The following is an 18,303-nucleotide window of genomic DNA, read 5'->3' on the forward strand; positions in this document are numbered from 1 at the left end:
AAGGGGTTCTTTTAGAGAGACTTGTATATTGTACAAATTAGTTTTCACATAATAAGTGTTATTATTTTGGTCATTTTACGATAACAGCCATCACTCTTTTTTTCCAATTTAAAAACTTTTCCATATAAAAATTATGTATAAATTGGAATTTTTAAATAATATATATATATATATACTCTAGGATGAATTTTAATATTTATACTTACGGTGCTTATTATATGCCCGTTGTTAAAATTAAAGTTGCAATTTTTACTATTTTGGTACCACTTTTTTAATAATATTTTTTTGAGTTAATATTTAATTTGGTCTCTCGCGCAAATTTTAATTTAGTTTTTAAAGTTTCAATTAGTGTATGACCCGTGCTCAGCACGGAAAAATTTATAAAAATAAAAAAAATTATATGCTTTGATATTTAAAACAAAAGTACAAAATAATTATTATTTTAAGAAATTTATAAAATTATTATCAAAATCAAAGTTTAACTTAAAAAAAATGAGTAATAATTATTTTATATTTTTTAAGGTAAAATAATTATATACAGAATTTAAAATAAAATTAAAATGTTTACATTAGAATACTATTTTTTCAAAGGTTTCTCTATAAACAACATTGATGGTTGAATTTGCAGACATTTCTATGTGATTCATAAGTAAAACTTTTAAACCTCTCTTACTCTTAACACTTGAAAGTGCCACATATACTTAGCCATGTGTAAAAACTGATTTGGGCAAGTACAATCTAACATGAGATAAAGTTTGTCCCTGAGACTTATTAATTATCATGGAAAACGATACTATTATGGAAACTGTTTTCGTTGGAATCTAACTGGGACGATTTTATTTGTTGGTACCATATTCATTCTTGGAATCAAAACAATATGACCAACATTGTTACCCATTAAGACTTCACATTCTATGACATGATTTCCAAGCTTCCTAACTTGTAGCCTTGTACCATTACAAAGACCACTAGATTGGTCAATATTCCTCAATAACATCACCGAAACACCAACCTTGAGTATTAATTTATGTGGAGGCAAACCAGAGCAATTTATGCTATTCAGTAATTCAAGACCATAGAGATCTAGTTGACTCTCCGTATTCCCTTCATCCATACAAATGGAATTCGAACTAAGATATAATTTTTCCCTCCAGGAATGATAGCCATCAGATGGTTGTTGACCTCTTCAACGATGTCTAGTTCTTGCTTTGAAAAAATTCTTTGAGGACATATTTTCCAAAATATTTGATAAGAAAAATGAACCAACTCATCAAATGCCTGGTCCGAAGAAGGAATAACAATATCTCCTGGAAGACATATCTCATATTTACCATCCATATTGTCTCCTATTAGACCATCACCAACTTTCAATAACCACTCACCAAATTGTTCTGTCTCATCTTGATCTGAAGCAGTCGTCCCTACAGAGTCTCATATTTTTTGTTAGTTTGAGCACCTGACGAAACTTCTAAAGGTAAGACAAATTCACGGTTGAATGAACGATATCTTGTCTCGATCCTCGTGGAATGACAGAAAGAATTTATCTAAAGTCTCCACCTAATACAACTACTTTTCCTCCAAAGGGAAAATCTTTGCTATATGTTGGAGAACAACTCATGATATCACCCAAGCATTTATCAAGTGCTTCATAGTAGTACCTACTAACCATTGGAGTCTCATCCTTATAAGTTTGGCTTTCAACAGCAACATTGCTTGAGAGGAACCAGATTTGATGTTACATACAGAATCCTCAGTTATATTCAGTGGTATTTTGAACCTTGAGTGTGCCGTTCTTCCATTGGAAAGCAGTAAAGATGCAATACCACTCGAAACAACGTTTAACACTATATCACCCCTTGAGCGAATCTCAGCAGACATAAGATTCCAGAGAAATATTTTTCCAGTACCCCCATGACCATACACAAAGAAAAAACCCCTTCATCACAATACACAACTGTAACAATTTTATTGAATGCATATCTCTGCTCAGGTGTTACGATGGCTAACATGTCTGAGGCATTTTTCTTTAAATCATCCCTGTTAAAATTTAGCTCTTCCCTAATAACCCTTTCGGTTAACAAAGAACTATCAACTTCAGTTGCTAAAGGCATAGGAGGATAGTCTTTCAAGGTTTTACCATAGGAATGTAAAATCTTATCTATATTCATTAAGCACAACTGCTTAATCTCATCATCTGACATTGTTAACTCTGCATATTATACAATACTATAAAAATTCAATCAAACTAAAAATGATCAATAAGGAATAACTTTTATCATTGTAATTAATAAAAACTCACCCCTCATGTTCATCACGGCTCTCTGTCGATACAAAATATCATCTGAGAGTTCATGCCAACATCTATCCCAGACATGTTCTGGTCTTGAGATATTGTTGGATGTTAATAGAATGACAAATAACCTCCTAACATATGATCCTGAGGCCCATGAGCTTGCTTCCTTAATTGCATCAATGAATTCTTTATCATCTTGCAAGAGTCCAAGGGCGAAGCATGCATCTCTATACGTAGCATAAATGGTTCCTCCTACTATTCTTATATCTCGAAAACTCATACATTCTCTTTGAGTATTCAAGAGAAGTCGTTGGTAATATTCTTCGGTATTTACTGCAAAATACTTGGTTAAAATTCCATTTTTAAGTTGTTAAATGGATTAAGCTACACTATTTTAATTATTATGTAGCTACACATCCGCATAAGAATAATTTTCCTAAAAATATAGAAAAATAAAAAATTGTATAATCTACAGATTATAACTGTTGAAAGTTATTTGAACATTTATTTTCTATTGTAGATAAATCGAATAAAATGGACGTGGGGTACAGGCTGTTAAGATTTTAAATTTAAATCATTAAATAAGTAAGATCAAAATTGAATATAAACTCGTCATTACCTACATGTACATGAGTCAACCTTCCAATGGCAAAGCCTTTCTTTCGAGGAAACCACTTTGAAGAATCGTCCTTCCAAACAAACTTGGTTGGAAACTCAGCATAAATCAGACTTCGAGCATAGGGATATGACATGTTCGCCGCCATCCATCCCAAAAATATGGACTTATGAGATATTGCTCTTTCAACGATATCATTCACATTAGAAGTTTCACCATAAACCACAGGTTTCTCATCCTCCAAATGGAATGAAAGTCTAATCACAAACAGTTTTTTCTCTTGGATTTCGTATCCAAATAGACGCCAGACTGCCTCACATGCCGAAATGTACCTACAATCGTAGTAATTCCTAATTTCGTCAGCAACTTGTGTGGCTTTTGACGGATCACCCGAACTTGAGCAACAATTCTGGATTATACAGAACAATGAACTTATTGTCTAGTATACATTCTCTTTTCTTCACTGTTCGACCGTTATCAGTACGCCTATATTTGGGAAATTCGGCCTCATCAATGAGTGTTCGTTGTCTAAACTCTTTAGGATAGAACTTTGAACAGGATCCATTCTTCATGCAAGGTAAATTCTTGTTGTACGGACCACATGGACCATGTACTATACAATTTTGAACAGCTCTATGTAGATTTGGCCTTTTATTTTCATCAAAAATCTCAACTGTTATATGTTTGTCTATGTCATATGGTGTTTATAGCTTGAACTTGTTACTCATGAATAAAAGGATATGTGCATGCGAAAGCCCTCTCTTTTGAAACTCTACAATTCAAACGTCTGAAAATTGAAAAAGACAAATGAGCAAAACATTACAACATAAGATTTTAATAAAGCGTTGCATAAACACAGACTTACATCCCAAAATTTTGCCAAAGATTTTTCCCTCTTTTAGGTCATCAATCAAACCATCAAGCCTGATCTTAAAAACTCGACACAATATATCAAGACGGTCTACTGCCTTCAATCCAATGGAAGTCACTTCTCTTTTTTATCTCATCCCATTTAGGGTTACAGGTCATGGTGATAAAATAACTAGGATATTCTGCATATCTGTAAATTGCAAATGTATCTTTACAATTATTCATCATATACCTAGGTCCACTGGTAAAAGTACTGAAAAGAATGATTCTTTTGCTAAGCCTTGCAGCATCTACATCCCCGTTTATAAGACTTTCATGCAGACATTTGTATTTATCAACCCTCAACTGTGGTTGTTTACACCTAAAGAATTTTTACCTCTCTGATTCCACCATTGTGTAAGCATCTATCAGAAAATGTTGGAATAATCTCTTTGATCTCAAAATTAACGGAGATTCACCCATCCTTTTCTGTAGTCAAAAAGCAAAGAATTGTCGCAAAGTGATTGTTTTGTTTTTCTTTGTAGGCCTAACAGAGATAGAATTTGATGTTGCAATACCCAACTGAAATCTATCCTCACCATACGAAAACAATAATGGATATTGCAAGGCTAAATAAGATGGATGAAAAACATCAATCCGCTGGAGCTTTCTAGATTGACTCTCTATAATAATATCTCTATCTTTGCTAAATTATTCGACATCGCCAACAATCAATGCAGCCACTTCAGATGCAGATGGCAAGTTGTATGTCCTGCCATCTGCAGTCCTTTTACTAATTAACTTAAGCTTTATGTTTGTGCAATTTTCTTGTTGGTACCTATCTCTTGCATAGCGAAAACTCTTTACCAAACTATTATATTTGTCTAGCATGTTTCTTAATATTGCCACAATTTTTCTATCCCGCTCATTTATAGCTTCACTGGAACTATGAAAAAAAAAATTTATGTTATTTTCTCTCACAGATAAGAAATAACTAAAAAATTTGACTGGTTGCATGAAAATTACCGAAGTGTACCTATTCGATTATCAATCTCATTTTCTGTGTCATAGATATATAGTTGGACAAATGTTGGTCACAAACTATCAGGAGGAAGTAAGCTACCAATGCTATGGTAGTTTTGACCCCTAAACTTAAAAATTGGAGGAGCAGTCCCATTGTTTACCCCATGGTCAATTTTTTCGGCCATTGATGTAAAACAAAACATTGAATTAAATGTCCTTATATTTTTTAGGAAATGAATACTTCTTTGATCTCTTTCAGTATGAAGCTGAATGAGCTCATCAGGAGGCACAGAAAGTAGAGGAAACTCGATCTTTCCTTCCATACAACATATTGAAAATTTTGGTTGGGACGACTGTTTGGATTGAGCAAGCCTTTCTCCAGACCACATCCATGCTTTACAGTGTTGACATTGATAAATAGGATTTCCTATATCTCAGACATCTGTCGAATGAACTCTCTTTAGATACTCAGTTGTCATACCGATGCAATTTAGTCCATGATTTACACAAAGATGCAATAAACGTACAGATAAAATTTTTACATACCGTCTAAATTTTCTGAGGATGGTATAAAATTATCTTCCATATCCACATCCAACATTGAATCATCATAACCATTCAAAACTATAATAAATAAAAATTATAAAAAATGCAAACATATATGTTGATGTATTACTAATAATTCTTATCTCTTGCAAACTACAAACTTAAATTCTTGGTATAATGAGAAATTACCTTCATCATCAACAAAAGGGTCAACATTTTGGCCACTTTGTGTGTCACCGCTTGGTGGGTGCGTCTTAACAGTCGATAAATTTACATCTTAATAAAGTTGTGCCAAATTAATAGCCACCGAAGCAACAACAGAGGAAGATTGTCTTTTTTGCACCTCAATTATAGTAGAACTTCTTTACAAAAAGTTTAATTTTATTCAATTAAATGTTAGACACTATAGGAAAGAAAAGAATATAATAATGATAATCATCTTTTTTAAATTACTTTTCTGTTAAGCACGATCTGTGGGAATCGCAGTGTAATGGAAGCTGATTTTGCGGAACGACTTTCGTTAGATTATTCGTGGGTCCTTATACACTGGAGTATGCTAGAATTGTAATAAATCTATGTTATATAAATGATTTTCGATGAAGTATACTTTTTGTTAAATATTGGGATATGAATCATTTGGCAATCATTAATTATACGTACTATTTGTTAACACGGACAGTAGAGTTCTTGTCAATGAGGGATCCGTCCGTAGAATTAAAGATTTAGATCTTATCTCTGATGTAGAAGGTCTTACATAATTAGGAGGAGTATTTTTCTGTCCAATTCCATGCAAGGCACAGTGTACACCATACATAGATAGTTGCTTCTCTATGAATTAGTAATGAGAAATATATAGAAAATTTTCGTCATTAAACTGATATAAATTAAATTTAGATAAATATGAGTCAATTACAGTGAGAAAAATGTCACCTTTATTTTCATTGAATTGTAAACTGAAAATATTAGATGAGGTACCAGTTTTTCGACACACTATTTTTTGACTTGTAGTAATATGATGCACATTTTTATGTACGTCAAAATTTGTATTATTGTTGTCTTCAACACTGTTAAGTCAAGAAAAATAAATGAAACAAAAATAATAATTATTTAATTAACTAATCTCGTATTTGATTTTATACAATTTTAGTAGTATACTTTCGTAGTTAAAAATTTTTTTTGTATTGGTTTAGTTTTATTGAATTATTTTTTAAATTATTAAACTAAATCAATGAGTATCTATATCATATTATTTAAAAGCTGGGTTCTCTGGTAGCATGATTTTAAGTGGCTAAGTGTGGCTAATGTTTGATTGGCCAATGACATATTAACATGTGGCAAGTGGTGAATTTTATCTATGAGTGCATTAACTATGTGTCAAAAGGATCTCTTAGTGTTGAGCGCCTAAGTTTGTGAGATTTACTGTAGGGACAGTGGAGTAATTTTGACTTCAAAAAATGACTATGACATGGACTGACTAAAGTGTGAGTAGACAAAAACACTAAAATTAAGGTGAAGAGGGCAATGTAGAAGAAAAAAAATAAAGAAAGGTTTTTTTTATTATTATTTTAGGATTAGATGAATAGATTTCTTTAATGGTGAAATTTAAAAAAACGAAAATAGTTCTTTAAGATTTGAATTGAAAAATCTAAAAAATCCGTGTTAATACAAAATTTTCTTATATTAATTATAAGTAAAATTAGATTCAATTACAAAAAATACTAATTCATCTTTTCTTGTGATTTTTTTTTTGGAAATAATGAAATTTTTTATATAAAAAAAATTTGAATATTTTAAAATAAAAAAATTAGTAAAATAATAAAATAAAAAATTAATTATTATTAATTTTATAATTTTTATAAAATATATGTTTTATTATCTTTAATTTAAGAGTAATTAATTTTTTATTAACTTTTTTATTTTAAAATATTGATTTATAAAAAAATCAACTTTTTTTTTTTAAAAAAAATCCTGCATATGTTGTTGTACAAATTGCACCCAAATAACAAGGAGATACACAGCCGCAGATCGGAGGAGACTTCGATGTTGTCAACTATCCTCGCCACGGCGCTTGGTTGCGGACCTAGAACGGGACAGTAGTGGCTGAATCTGCTACTGTATGTACCGAATGCGCCCAAATCACAATACAATCGTCAGCCAGAATCCAAAATCCTCCCCCGAAACAACACGGGAGGCTTACTCATGAAACCAACGGTTAAGAACTCACCCTCAACAATGGTTCAAGTTGACTCCAACTAACATGAACCCCAGGTCATTGTCGCTATCCACGGCAAACCTTTCAAACTCAAGTGTGGAAAGTTTTTTGGTCATTTAGGTTTTTTGGGTAGCTTTTTAAAATTCCTAATTGGTCTTTCTTCTTCTTAATCTGATTAACTCTTAAAATGATGGTCCTAATTAATCATCCAACTTTTTACCTTGAATGATTACCTAAGTTACTCAGGTCAGCAAAGTCAAACAAACCTTTCAGTCTCTACTCACTAAGCCACACGCCAACATTCTTTTGGTTTGGTCCACTTAGTCACCTTAGCCATGAAAAAAATAAGCCACCAGAGTCTATACCTATTTAAAATATACCCAGTTATGACTTAAAAATAAATACTATTCAATTTAAATAATAAATAAAACTCTAAATTTAAATATAATTTTAAAATTTTAATTTATTTAAATCAAGTTAAATAGATCTACACAAAAGCATCAAATTTTCTATTTTTTCAATTAGTATGAAGTTTTATGTATTAATTTAGATTAAATAGTATATTATTTTAAATTATGATAGAGTATATCTTAAATAATATTAAATAATTAATTAACTTAAATAGTACCTGAAGATTTGAAGATGGCATAGTTTTTATGTAATTTATAGCTTATTAAATATGAATTTAAAAAAAATTTATAAAGATGAATAGTTATTTACAGCTTTTCAATCACTAAATTAAAATATTTAAAAAATTATGTATAATACAAACTACTTCGCTAATATTCTCAACAATGATGATAGTTTAAACTGTATTTCTCATAAAAAAATAGAAATTAAAAAAGTTTCACAAGAACACTTACCAGAAACACAAAAAAAAGCAGACTCATTATCATCAAGTCTTTTTCGTTTTCTTGCCAAAATTATCCTTCGTCTTAACCTTGCAACCTTAGATTGTGTGATTGGAGTGGGATACATTATCGTTTTTAAGTCATTTATCTACAATGTACTTTTCTCGCAATAATGAGCTACGAATACAAATTTTCAAATTTTAATACTTATCTTGAAATTAAATTTTAAATATCCGTTAACTTACAATACTGATTATTTATTGATTAATTTATGAGGTATTATTTTTTACTTAAAAACTAAAAAACTTAATTTTTAAATATGTAAAAATATATTAACAGTGACTTTTTATTCACAAATTAATAATCTAATTAAAAGGGATATATATATATATATATATATATAAATAAAAGCCAAACCAATTTAAATATAGTTATCTTAAGCAAACTAATTTTTATATTATATATTATTAAATAATTAATTAAAAATATACACTCATGCACAACAATTTTTAAATTTGAGTTTAGAAGTGATTAATAAATCACATTTTTTAATCAATGTATAACAAAAAAATTAGTTAAGGACAAAATATTTAACATAAAATAATTTTAGTCATTTAAAATTTAAATATTAAAAATTGGATTACGTATTAAAAATTAAATACAACTTTGTGATAATAATAATAATAATAATAATAATAATAATAATAATAATAATAATAATAATAATAATAATAATAATAATAATAGTAGTAGTAGTACATGTTTTTCGTGGCATGTAATTTTTAAATTTATTTTATAAATAATAAAATATTTTTTGGATAATTAAATTAAGTGAATAATAAAAATTAGTATCCAAATTAATAAACTTTAATCTATTTGATAAAAGAAAATGAAACTTACATAATAAAACTTACATAAAACATAATGTATTGTATAGTAACAGCATTTTTAGAGAGTGCATAATAGTCTTATTTTTTTCAAATATTTAACAATTATATAAATATTATTTATTTTTAATTACTAAACCGTAAAAAAGTAAAATTGTAAAGAAGTTGAACAAAATAAAATGAAAACACTAATCAATAGAAGACTAATCTACACTTAAAAAATTTATTTGAAATGAAAAAAAAATAAAACTTACATAAAAATGTGTAACAGTAACACTTTCAAAAAATATCTAATAGTCAAATACTAAATATAATAATTATATGTAATTGTAGAGTTCTTATATAGAACTATTGTATTTTGGGCTGAACTAAAATTTTAATGTGTATATGTTATAATTTGTTGGAAAAAATCAAAGAAATTATTTTTATTTCAAATCAAAAGGTTTTTTTTTTGAACGAAATAAATAATTTTTATTTACGGGTCAACCTACTTTAATGAGCCACAAGAGCATACAACACCAATATCCTAACAATTACTCTTACTCAGTAACTACTCTCATTTAATAATATTTTTTATTTGATAATTTAACTGACTAATTAATAATAAATTAAAAGTACTTTTTATTATTGTTATTATTTTATTTTAAAAAAATTCATATACTAATTTTTATTTGCGAATTTTGAGTTTCAGGTTGAAGATTTTAGAATATGAATAATATATATCGGTCCCATGCCATAATTGTTTAAAACTTGTACCATCTTCTTTGTGAACCACTCCTATTTCAACAAATCTGTGGTCATTTTATTTTTTTATTGTTGTTTTCTAAACCAGGCATCATACGCAGCAAAATTAAGATAGTTTTATCCTATTCATATGCATTTTTTATGAGTTTAAATTATTAGAAAAATAATTGTATAACATAGTATCATATTTTCTATAATTTAAAATTTGAGACTTTGATTTTTATTGACTCCAAAAAAAATATTGCAACACAAGACAAATAAAAAAAATATGCAAAATTTAGACAAAATAAAAAAAATTACGTGAAAAGACGTATTAAAAATATGATCAATTGTATGATAAAATTAATTATATATGGGTCGCATGCAATTTGGGATTAGAGTTTTAAATTACATATATTAATGAATTAGCTCATAAATACAAAAAAATATTGTATAGAATTTAAATTATTTTTGTATTAATTTTTATATAAAATACCCATATCATTATAATTATTCAGAAGTTGCATATAATTCGAACCTTATGAATTCAATTTATTATGTATTTGCCTAAACCGAATTGAATTATATATAAATGCAAATTTGATTTATTTAATTTAATTTATTTTTATATGTGGTATGATTTGATTGAAAGAACAACAATTTATATTGCTTCGTAGATTTTTCTATAATTTTATCTAGCATCAATAAAATTCCACTATCACTGATTTTAGAAAAAAAAAATAAAATCTAAAACGATAGTTAAAAATAAATAAAGAGAATAGATTTAATTCTTCTTTAATTGTATGCATTTTTTTTATTTGCATTTTTATCACAATCCACAAGTTCTATGTTTTATAAATTAACATTAATTCATATATAGTATATAAATAAATTTAATTAAAATAAATAATAATTTATTTATTTTATTTTATTTTAGACTTTATAAATGAAAAGACTAATTCACTAATATAATGAATTATAATTAATGTAATATAATTAATTAAGTAATATAAATTATAATAAATTATATTAATATTTAAATATCTAATCAAATCAATTGGTTGATATAATTAATTCAGTACAATAAATTGTATTGAATGAGTTAAAACAATTAAATCGAGAAACACTCTCTAAAGCATGTCACGTCAGCTTCATCATTAAGTGCAGACATCCGATTTTTATATAATAGAATAGATAGAATAGATAGATTGTCTTTATTTAGTTTATAAATTTTGTAAACGTGACTTGCAAATTACAATAGTTCCTGAAATAATTTTCGATACACAAATATTAATAGAGCGTTAATATTGACAGCCAGATACCATGGTGGAATTTGTAAAACGATGCCATCTTAATTTTGGCGTTCAAATAGCTCAAAATAATGTTAGAACACTTGCTTTGGAAGGAAAAATCTCAATAAACACACTTACAATATTGTTTTTAGCTATTTGAGTGTCAAAATAAAAATAATATCATCTTACAGAGTATAACGTAGTATTCAACTGTTTACATCCATTAATATCTGTGCGTCAAAAATTATTCCAAAGACAAATAAGAGTTACATTCGTAAAGAGGATTAAATAGAGACAATTAAAATTTTAGAGACTAAATTAAAATTTGTATGTAAATTTAAAAATCAGATTGAATATTATCTTAATATTTTTAAAAAAATATTGTTAAATAATAAAAAATATTATTGTAATTTTAATAATACTTTTTAAAACATTAAAATTCAAAAGATACCGTAAATATTTTATGAATAGATTTGCCAATATTTAAAATTTTTACGAATAAAAATAATAGATTATTCAAATAAAAAAAATAACTATCATAATTTTAATTATTATCATTGTCCAAAATAAAAAGGGAAAGTAACTGCGATGACTAAATAAACGATAACATTAAGGAGGAAAGAAAGCCTGACACGAAGTTCAGAAAGTTATTGGTGAAAATTCAGGTGAAGTCGACTTGACATAAAGTTGATAACTGAGAGCCGTTAGATGATTTGACTGATTTGACTAAATTTTCATCCAACAGCTCTCAGGTATCAACTTCACATAAAGTCGACTTCACCTGAGTTTCTACCAAAATTATAACGACGCGTCCTTTTTTCGGCGCAACACCTAGACATCATAAGCATACTAAAGAAGAAGGTCTCATATTATGGGTGACGTTTGATAAATATATTGGGAAAGAGAGAACAAATAGAGAAGTGCGTTTTGAGTTTTTTAAACGTTTTATTTTTATATTTGACAATTTTTTACTTCTATTAATCAAGTGAAAAATTTATTTTTTTTACTAACTTTATTTTTTATTTTTTTCTATTAAAAAGATACCAATAACTATTATCTTTATAATTTTACAGTAATTTTTTCTAATTTTTTTAATTCTTCGTTTCAATTTTCCTTTAATGAAAATTATTCAGATTTGTTTCAATTATTAAAAAGCTATATGTAGAGACTTTAGTTTCTCTACTTAAACATGTGTCTGACTTTAGTTTTCTACTTTTCTTACTCTCTTTATACTCTTTTATTAGAAAGGTACGAATATTATATTGAATAGATGGTTATTTTATAAGGAGTGAATAACCGAATATAATTGGACAAGGGGTTCTTTGAGAGAGACTTGTATAATTAGTTTTCATATAATAAGTGTTATTATTTTGGTTATTTTCCAATAACAGCCATCACTCTTTTTTCCCAATTTAAAAACTTTTCCATACAAAAATTATGTTTAAATTGGGATTTTTAAATAAATTAAATATTTAGCCATATATATTGTTCATACCCTATCCCAACGCTAAGGTCCAGATCCAAACGAAATGCCCGATCCAAAAGAATTGAGCTTCACTCTCCGCCGACCTTCGTCCTGCGAAGTCGGTTCCTATCACGACTTGCTCTAAAGAAGTCGGGAACGAAGATTAGCTGGCAGATAAACACTCACTCAAATGAGTAACTGCCCCTAAAATCTCTCAACCCACTTCCAGGAGCCATATCCCAACTTTCCTAAGATAAAGGGACGGTTATTCCCCCTTAAATGGTGGAACTACTCCAACGGTGGTTATGGGTTCACCACTATAAATACACTGACACTCCTCAGGTATCACTAAGCCCAATACTCTCTATACCTGTTTTGCTCCCTTGCTGACTTAGGCATCGGAGTGTCCTTGCAGGTACCACCCCCCATTCTCTCAAACACAAGTCGGACGGAAGCTCTGGATCGCAAATTTGCTCAAAGGCTTCCTTCTTCAGACGATTGGGCCAACCCAACTAATCCACTCCAATAATCTTCGGTTACCCATCGTAACATTGGCGCCGTTGCCGGGGACCCGAGAGATCAGCCAGTAATGGCGGATATGTCACCTGAAGATGGTCATGTAGCGTCAGATTCCGAACAAGAGAATCTAGATACCGGAAACAATGATGCGGAGCTAACCCATCACCAGGGAACCAACGACCAACATAGGGAAGGCACCTCCGGGCTAAAAAATCCGAAGATGAACTCCTCGGAGGGGCGTGAATCGGGAAAGGACGGACCACCCCCATGCGACTGAACTAATGGGGCTAGTCCATGGCCACGAAGGTCGTTTGGAACAGTTGGAACAGGAGCTAAAACGACAAAGGGAGACAGAGAAGAACCTAAGGGAGGAGATGGCGCGGCGAAAAGAGTTAGAAGAAAAACTCTTAAAACTAGAATCCTCCCTCAAAGGTCGGAACTCCCGTGGCGATCGAGAAGAGTCGCCCCTAGGAGGGGAGGACCCATTTAGTGAGGACATAATGAGGGCAAAAGTTCCAAGAAACTTCAAAAACCCTGATATGGACTTCTATGATGGGACCACGGATCCGAAGCATCATCTAAGCAATTTCAAAAGTCGGATGTATCTGGCTGACGCTTCTGATGCAACGCGCTACAAAGCTTTCCCGACCACCCTGTCAAAAGCGGCAATAAAGTGGTTCGATAACCTCCCTCCAAGGTCGGTCACCAGCTTTGAGGACCTCTCGAGAAAGTTCTTAATGAGGTTCTCCATTCAGAAGGATAAAGTAAAGCATGCACCGAGCCTCTTGGGAATAAAGCAGGAGGTCGGAGAACCTCTACGGGACTATATGAAAAGGTTTAACAAAGCATGCTTAGAGATTCAAGACTTGCCCACTGAGGCAGTCATCATGGGGCTAGTAAATGGGCTTAGAGAAGGTCCCTTCTCGTAGTCCATATCAAAAAGGCACCCCACCTCCTTAAGTGATGTACAAGAAAGAGATGAAAAGTACATCAACATGGAGGAGAATGCCAGACTACGAGAGCCGAGTTGGCGACCCGGGCACCCCCACTCGATAAAAGAGAAAGAAAGAGAACCCAAGAAAAAAGAAGAGCTCGGTCTCGACAGACCGAGAAAATATCACTCTTATACTCTTCTAAAGGTTTCCATAGTGGATGTATACAGAGAAATTTGTAATACTGAAAGGCTACCGCCTCCCAGGCCCATTAAAAATAAAAGGGGAGGAAGTCGCAGCGACTACTGTGAGTACCATAAGATTTATGGTCACTCAACAAACGATTGCTACGACCTCAAAAATGTGATAGAAATACTGGCCAGAGAAGGCCGACTTGACAGATATCTCATGGAAAGGTCGGACAATCATGGGAAGAGAAAGCGAGATGACGAGGACAGAAGAGAGCCACCACCGCAAACTCCGGATCGGAGAGACATATATATATGATCTCAGGTGGATTCGCGGGAGGGGGACTCACCAAGTCCTCTCGCAAGAGACACCTCAAGCGAGTCTACCAGGTCGGGGGCGAATCACCCAACCTCCCTACTATCTCATTTACAAAGGAGGATGGGCAAGGAGTAATCCCTGGACACGATGATCCAGTGGTGATAACCATGATCCTAGCCAACGCCCATCTCCACAGAACTCTAGTAGATCAAGGGAGTTCAGCAGACATCCTTTTTAAGCTCGCGTTCGACAAACTAGGGTTGGATGAAAGGGAGTTAAGAGCCTACCCTGATACCTTGTACGGGCTAGGCGACACGCCGATAAAACCACTAGGATTCCTACCCCTCTACACTACCTTTGGAAAGGGGGAAAAAATCCAAAACTCTGAGCATAGACTTTATAGTCATCGACGTGGGATCAGCATATAATGCCCTAATCGGCAGAGCTACCCTAAATCGACTCGGAGCGGTGGTGTCTACCCCTCATCTCTGCATGAAATTTTTGACACCTGCGGGGATAGCAACGGTACGGGAAGATCAGAAATTGGCAAGAAAATGCTACAATGAAAGCCTGAACCTGAGGGGAAAAGGCAAAGAAGTCCACACCATAGAGCTCGGTGGTGCGAGAGCCAAAGAAGAGCTGTGACCACAGCCAGGAGGAAAAACTGATGAAATACAGGTCGGCAAAGAGGAAGGAAAAAACACCAACATAGGGGCCAACCTAGGGGAAGCCTTAAAGCAAAGGTTGACCAAGCTCCTAAGAGACAATTCTGACCTCTTTGCCTGGAAAGCCTCCGACATGGCTGGGATAGACCCCGAGCTTATGTGCCACAAGCTCTCGATATATCCAGGGTCCCGACCTGTACAACAGCGAAGGCGTAAGCTCGGCCCGGAACGAGCCCAAGCGGTGGAGGAGCAGGTACAGGCACTCCTAGAAGCCGGCTTCATCAGAGAAGTTAAATATCCAACATGGCTAGCGAATGTAGTGCTAGTCAAGAAGCAAAATGGCAAGTGGAGGATGTGCGTCGACTACACCGACCTGAATAAGGCATGTCCCAAAGACCCTTATCCACTCCCAAGCATTGATGCTCTAGTAGGCTCTAACTCGGGATATTAATACTTGTCGTTCATGGATGCCTACTCGGGATATAACCAAATCCCGATGTACAAGCCGGACCAAGAGAAAATATCATTCATCACGCCCAGAGCAAACTTCTGCTACGTGGTCATGCCATTTGGATTAAAAAATGCAGGGGGCACATACCAAAGGCTGATGAACAAGGTGTTTGCTCCCCACCTCGGGAACTTAATGGAAGTCTACGTAGACGACATGCTAGTGAAAACCAAGGAAGAAGCCGACCTCTTGACAGACCTCTCGCAAGTCTTTGATACCATAAGGTTACACGGGATGAGGCTAAATCCCGCAAAGTGTGCCTTCGCAGTTGAGGCTGGAAAATTCCTAGGGTTTATGCTAACGCAAAGGGGGATTGAAACAAACCCAGACAAGTGTAAAGCTATCCTGGAAATGAAAAGCCCGACTTGCTTAAGAGAGGTTCAACAACTGAATGGCCGACTTGCAGCCCTCTCTAGGTTCTTGGCAGGGTCAGCATTAAAATCCCTTCCACTGTTCTCTTTACTAAGAAAGGGATGCCAGTTCGAATGGACTCCAGAACACGAAGAAGCGTTCCAGGAGTTCAAAAGGTTCTTGAGCCAACCTCCAATCCTAACCCGACCTCTAGTTGGGGAAGATCTCGTCCTATATTTGTCTGTAGCAGACAAAGCTGTCGCATCAGCCCTGATAAAGAAGGACGAGGTCGGACAGCATCCAGTGTACTTCATCAGCAAAGTTCTACAGGACCCCGAGCTAAGGTACCACAAACTAGAGAAGTTTGCTTACTCCTTAGTAATAGCCTCACGGAGGCTACGGCCTTACTTTCAAGCCCACACAATAAGAGTCCGAACGAACCAACCCATGAAGCAAATCCTCAAAAAGACGGATGTTGCAGGGAGAATAGTTCAATGAGCAATAGAGCTCTCCGAGTTCGACTTGAAGTATGAAACTCGGATAGCAATCAAAGCCCAATGCCTCACCGATTTCATAGCGGAGTACGTGGGAGACCAAGAGAAAAAGCCAACTACATGGGAACTATACGTAGATGGATCCTCAAACAAGACAGGGAGTGGTGCAGGCATAATACTGGTTGATGAAAGGGGAACCCAAATAGAGGTCTCCCTCAAATTTGAATTTCCAACTTCAAATAATCAGGCAGAATATGAAGCCCTGATTGCAGGATTGAAGCTGGCAGAAGAAGTTGGTGCAACAAAAGTGATGATATTCAGTGACTCTCAAGTGGTGACCTCCCAGATAAATGGAGAGTATCAGGCCAAAGACCCAAATATGAAGAGCGGACGCCCTCTCCAAGTTAGCGAGCACCAAACCAGGAGGGAATAATAGAAGCCTGATCCAGGAAACTCTCCAAGAATCCTCCGTGGTGAAAACATAGGAAAAACAAGTTGTCCTTGAAGTAACCGGGCTAAACCTCGGATGGATGAATCCCTTGGTCGAATACCTAAAATTCGACATCCTCCCCAAAGAGGAAAAAGAGGCTAAGAAAATCCGGAGGGAAGCACAATACTACACTCTGGTGAAAAATATCCTCTATAAAAGAGGAATATCAACGCCATTGCTGAAGTGCGTACCGACCTCAAGGACCACTGAAGTACTAGAGGAGATTCATAATGGGATATGTGGAAACCATCTCGGAGCCAGGTCGCTAGCCAGAAAAGTGATCCGAGCTGGATTCTATTGGCCGACCTCGCAGAAAGATGCCACAGAATTTGTAAAAAAGTGCCAACCATGCCAAATGCATGCAAATTTCCACGTGGCTCCCCCCGAGGAGCTCATTAGTATAACTTCTCCATGGCCCTTCGCAAAATGGGGAATGAATCTGTTAGGTCCTTTTCTCCAGGCCCCAGGACAAGTCAAATACTTAATTGTGGGAATAGACTACTTCATAAAGTTGATAGAAGCAGAACCATTAGCCACCATCACAACCCAGAGAAGTCGGAGGTTCCTCTACAAAAATATCATCACAAGGTATGGGATACCCTATTCCATTACTACAGATAATGGAACCCAATTCACCGACTCTACCTTTAGAAGCCTAGTGGCCAGTATGAAGATCAAACACCAGTTCACCTCAGTGGAACATCCACAAGCAAATGCATAGGCCGAGGCAGCTAACAAAGTCATACTGACAGGACTAAAGAAAAGACTACAAGATGCAAAAGGAGCCTAGGCTGAGGAGCTCCCACAAGTGTTATGGGCTTACCGGATGACACCACAATCTGCCACTGGAGAAAAACCCTTCCGACTTGTCTATGGCGTAGAAGCCATGATACCAGTAGAAATCAGCGAACAAAGTCCAAAGGTGATTCTCCATGATGAGATCGGAAATATACAGGGGCACAAAGAGGAGCTGGAATTGCTCCCCGAAGTCTGAGAGCAAGCCCAGATAAGAAAAGCAGCATTGAAACAAAGGATGACCACCCGGTACAACAAAAAATTCATTCGAAGGAGTTTCACCCC

General features: G+C 33.7%; 1 protein-coding gene across 1 annotated transcript; it reads right to left on the reverse strand.

Moving 5' to 3' along the window:
- Window positions 1-796: 796 nt before the first annotated feature.
- On the reverse strand, window positions 797-8,517 carry LOC140180549 (uncharacterized). The gene is made up of 8 exons (XM_072221772.1): window positions 8,403-8,517; window positions 5,517-5,603; window positions 5,328-5,405; window positions 3,374-3,597; window positions 2,913-3,318; window positions 2,300-2,626; window positions 1,922-2,209; window positions 797-1,104 (listed from the first exon to the last, which is right to left on the reverse strand). Exons 1-8 carry the CDS (start codon window positions 8,515-8,517, stop codon window positions 797-799), a joined length of 1,833 nt encoding a protein of 610 aa, XP_072077873.1.
- Between the last annotated feature and the right edge of the window lie 9,786 nt (window positions 8,518-18,303).

This window comes from Arachis hypogaea, chromosome 17 (genome assembly GCF_003086295.3).
Source record: "Arachis hypogaea cultivar Tifrunner chromosome 17, arahy.Tifrunner.gnm2.J5K5, whole genome shotgun sequence".
Lineage (NCBI taxonomy): Eukaryota > Viridiplantae > Streptophyta > Magnoliopsida > Fabales > Fabaceae > Arachis > Arachis hypogaea.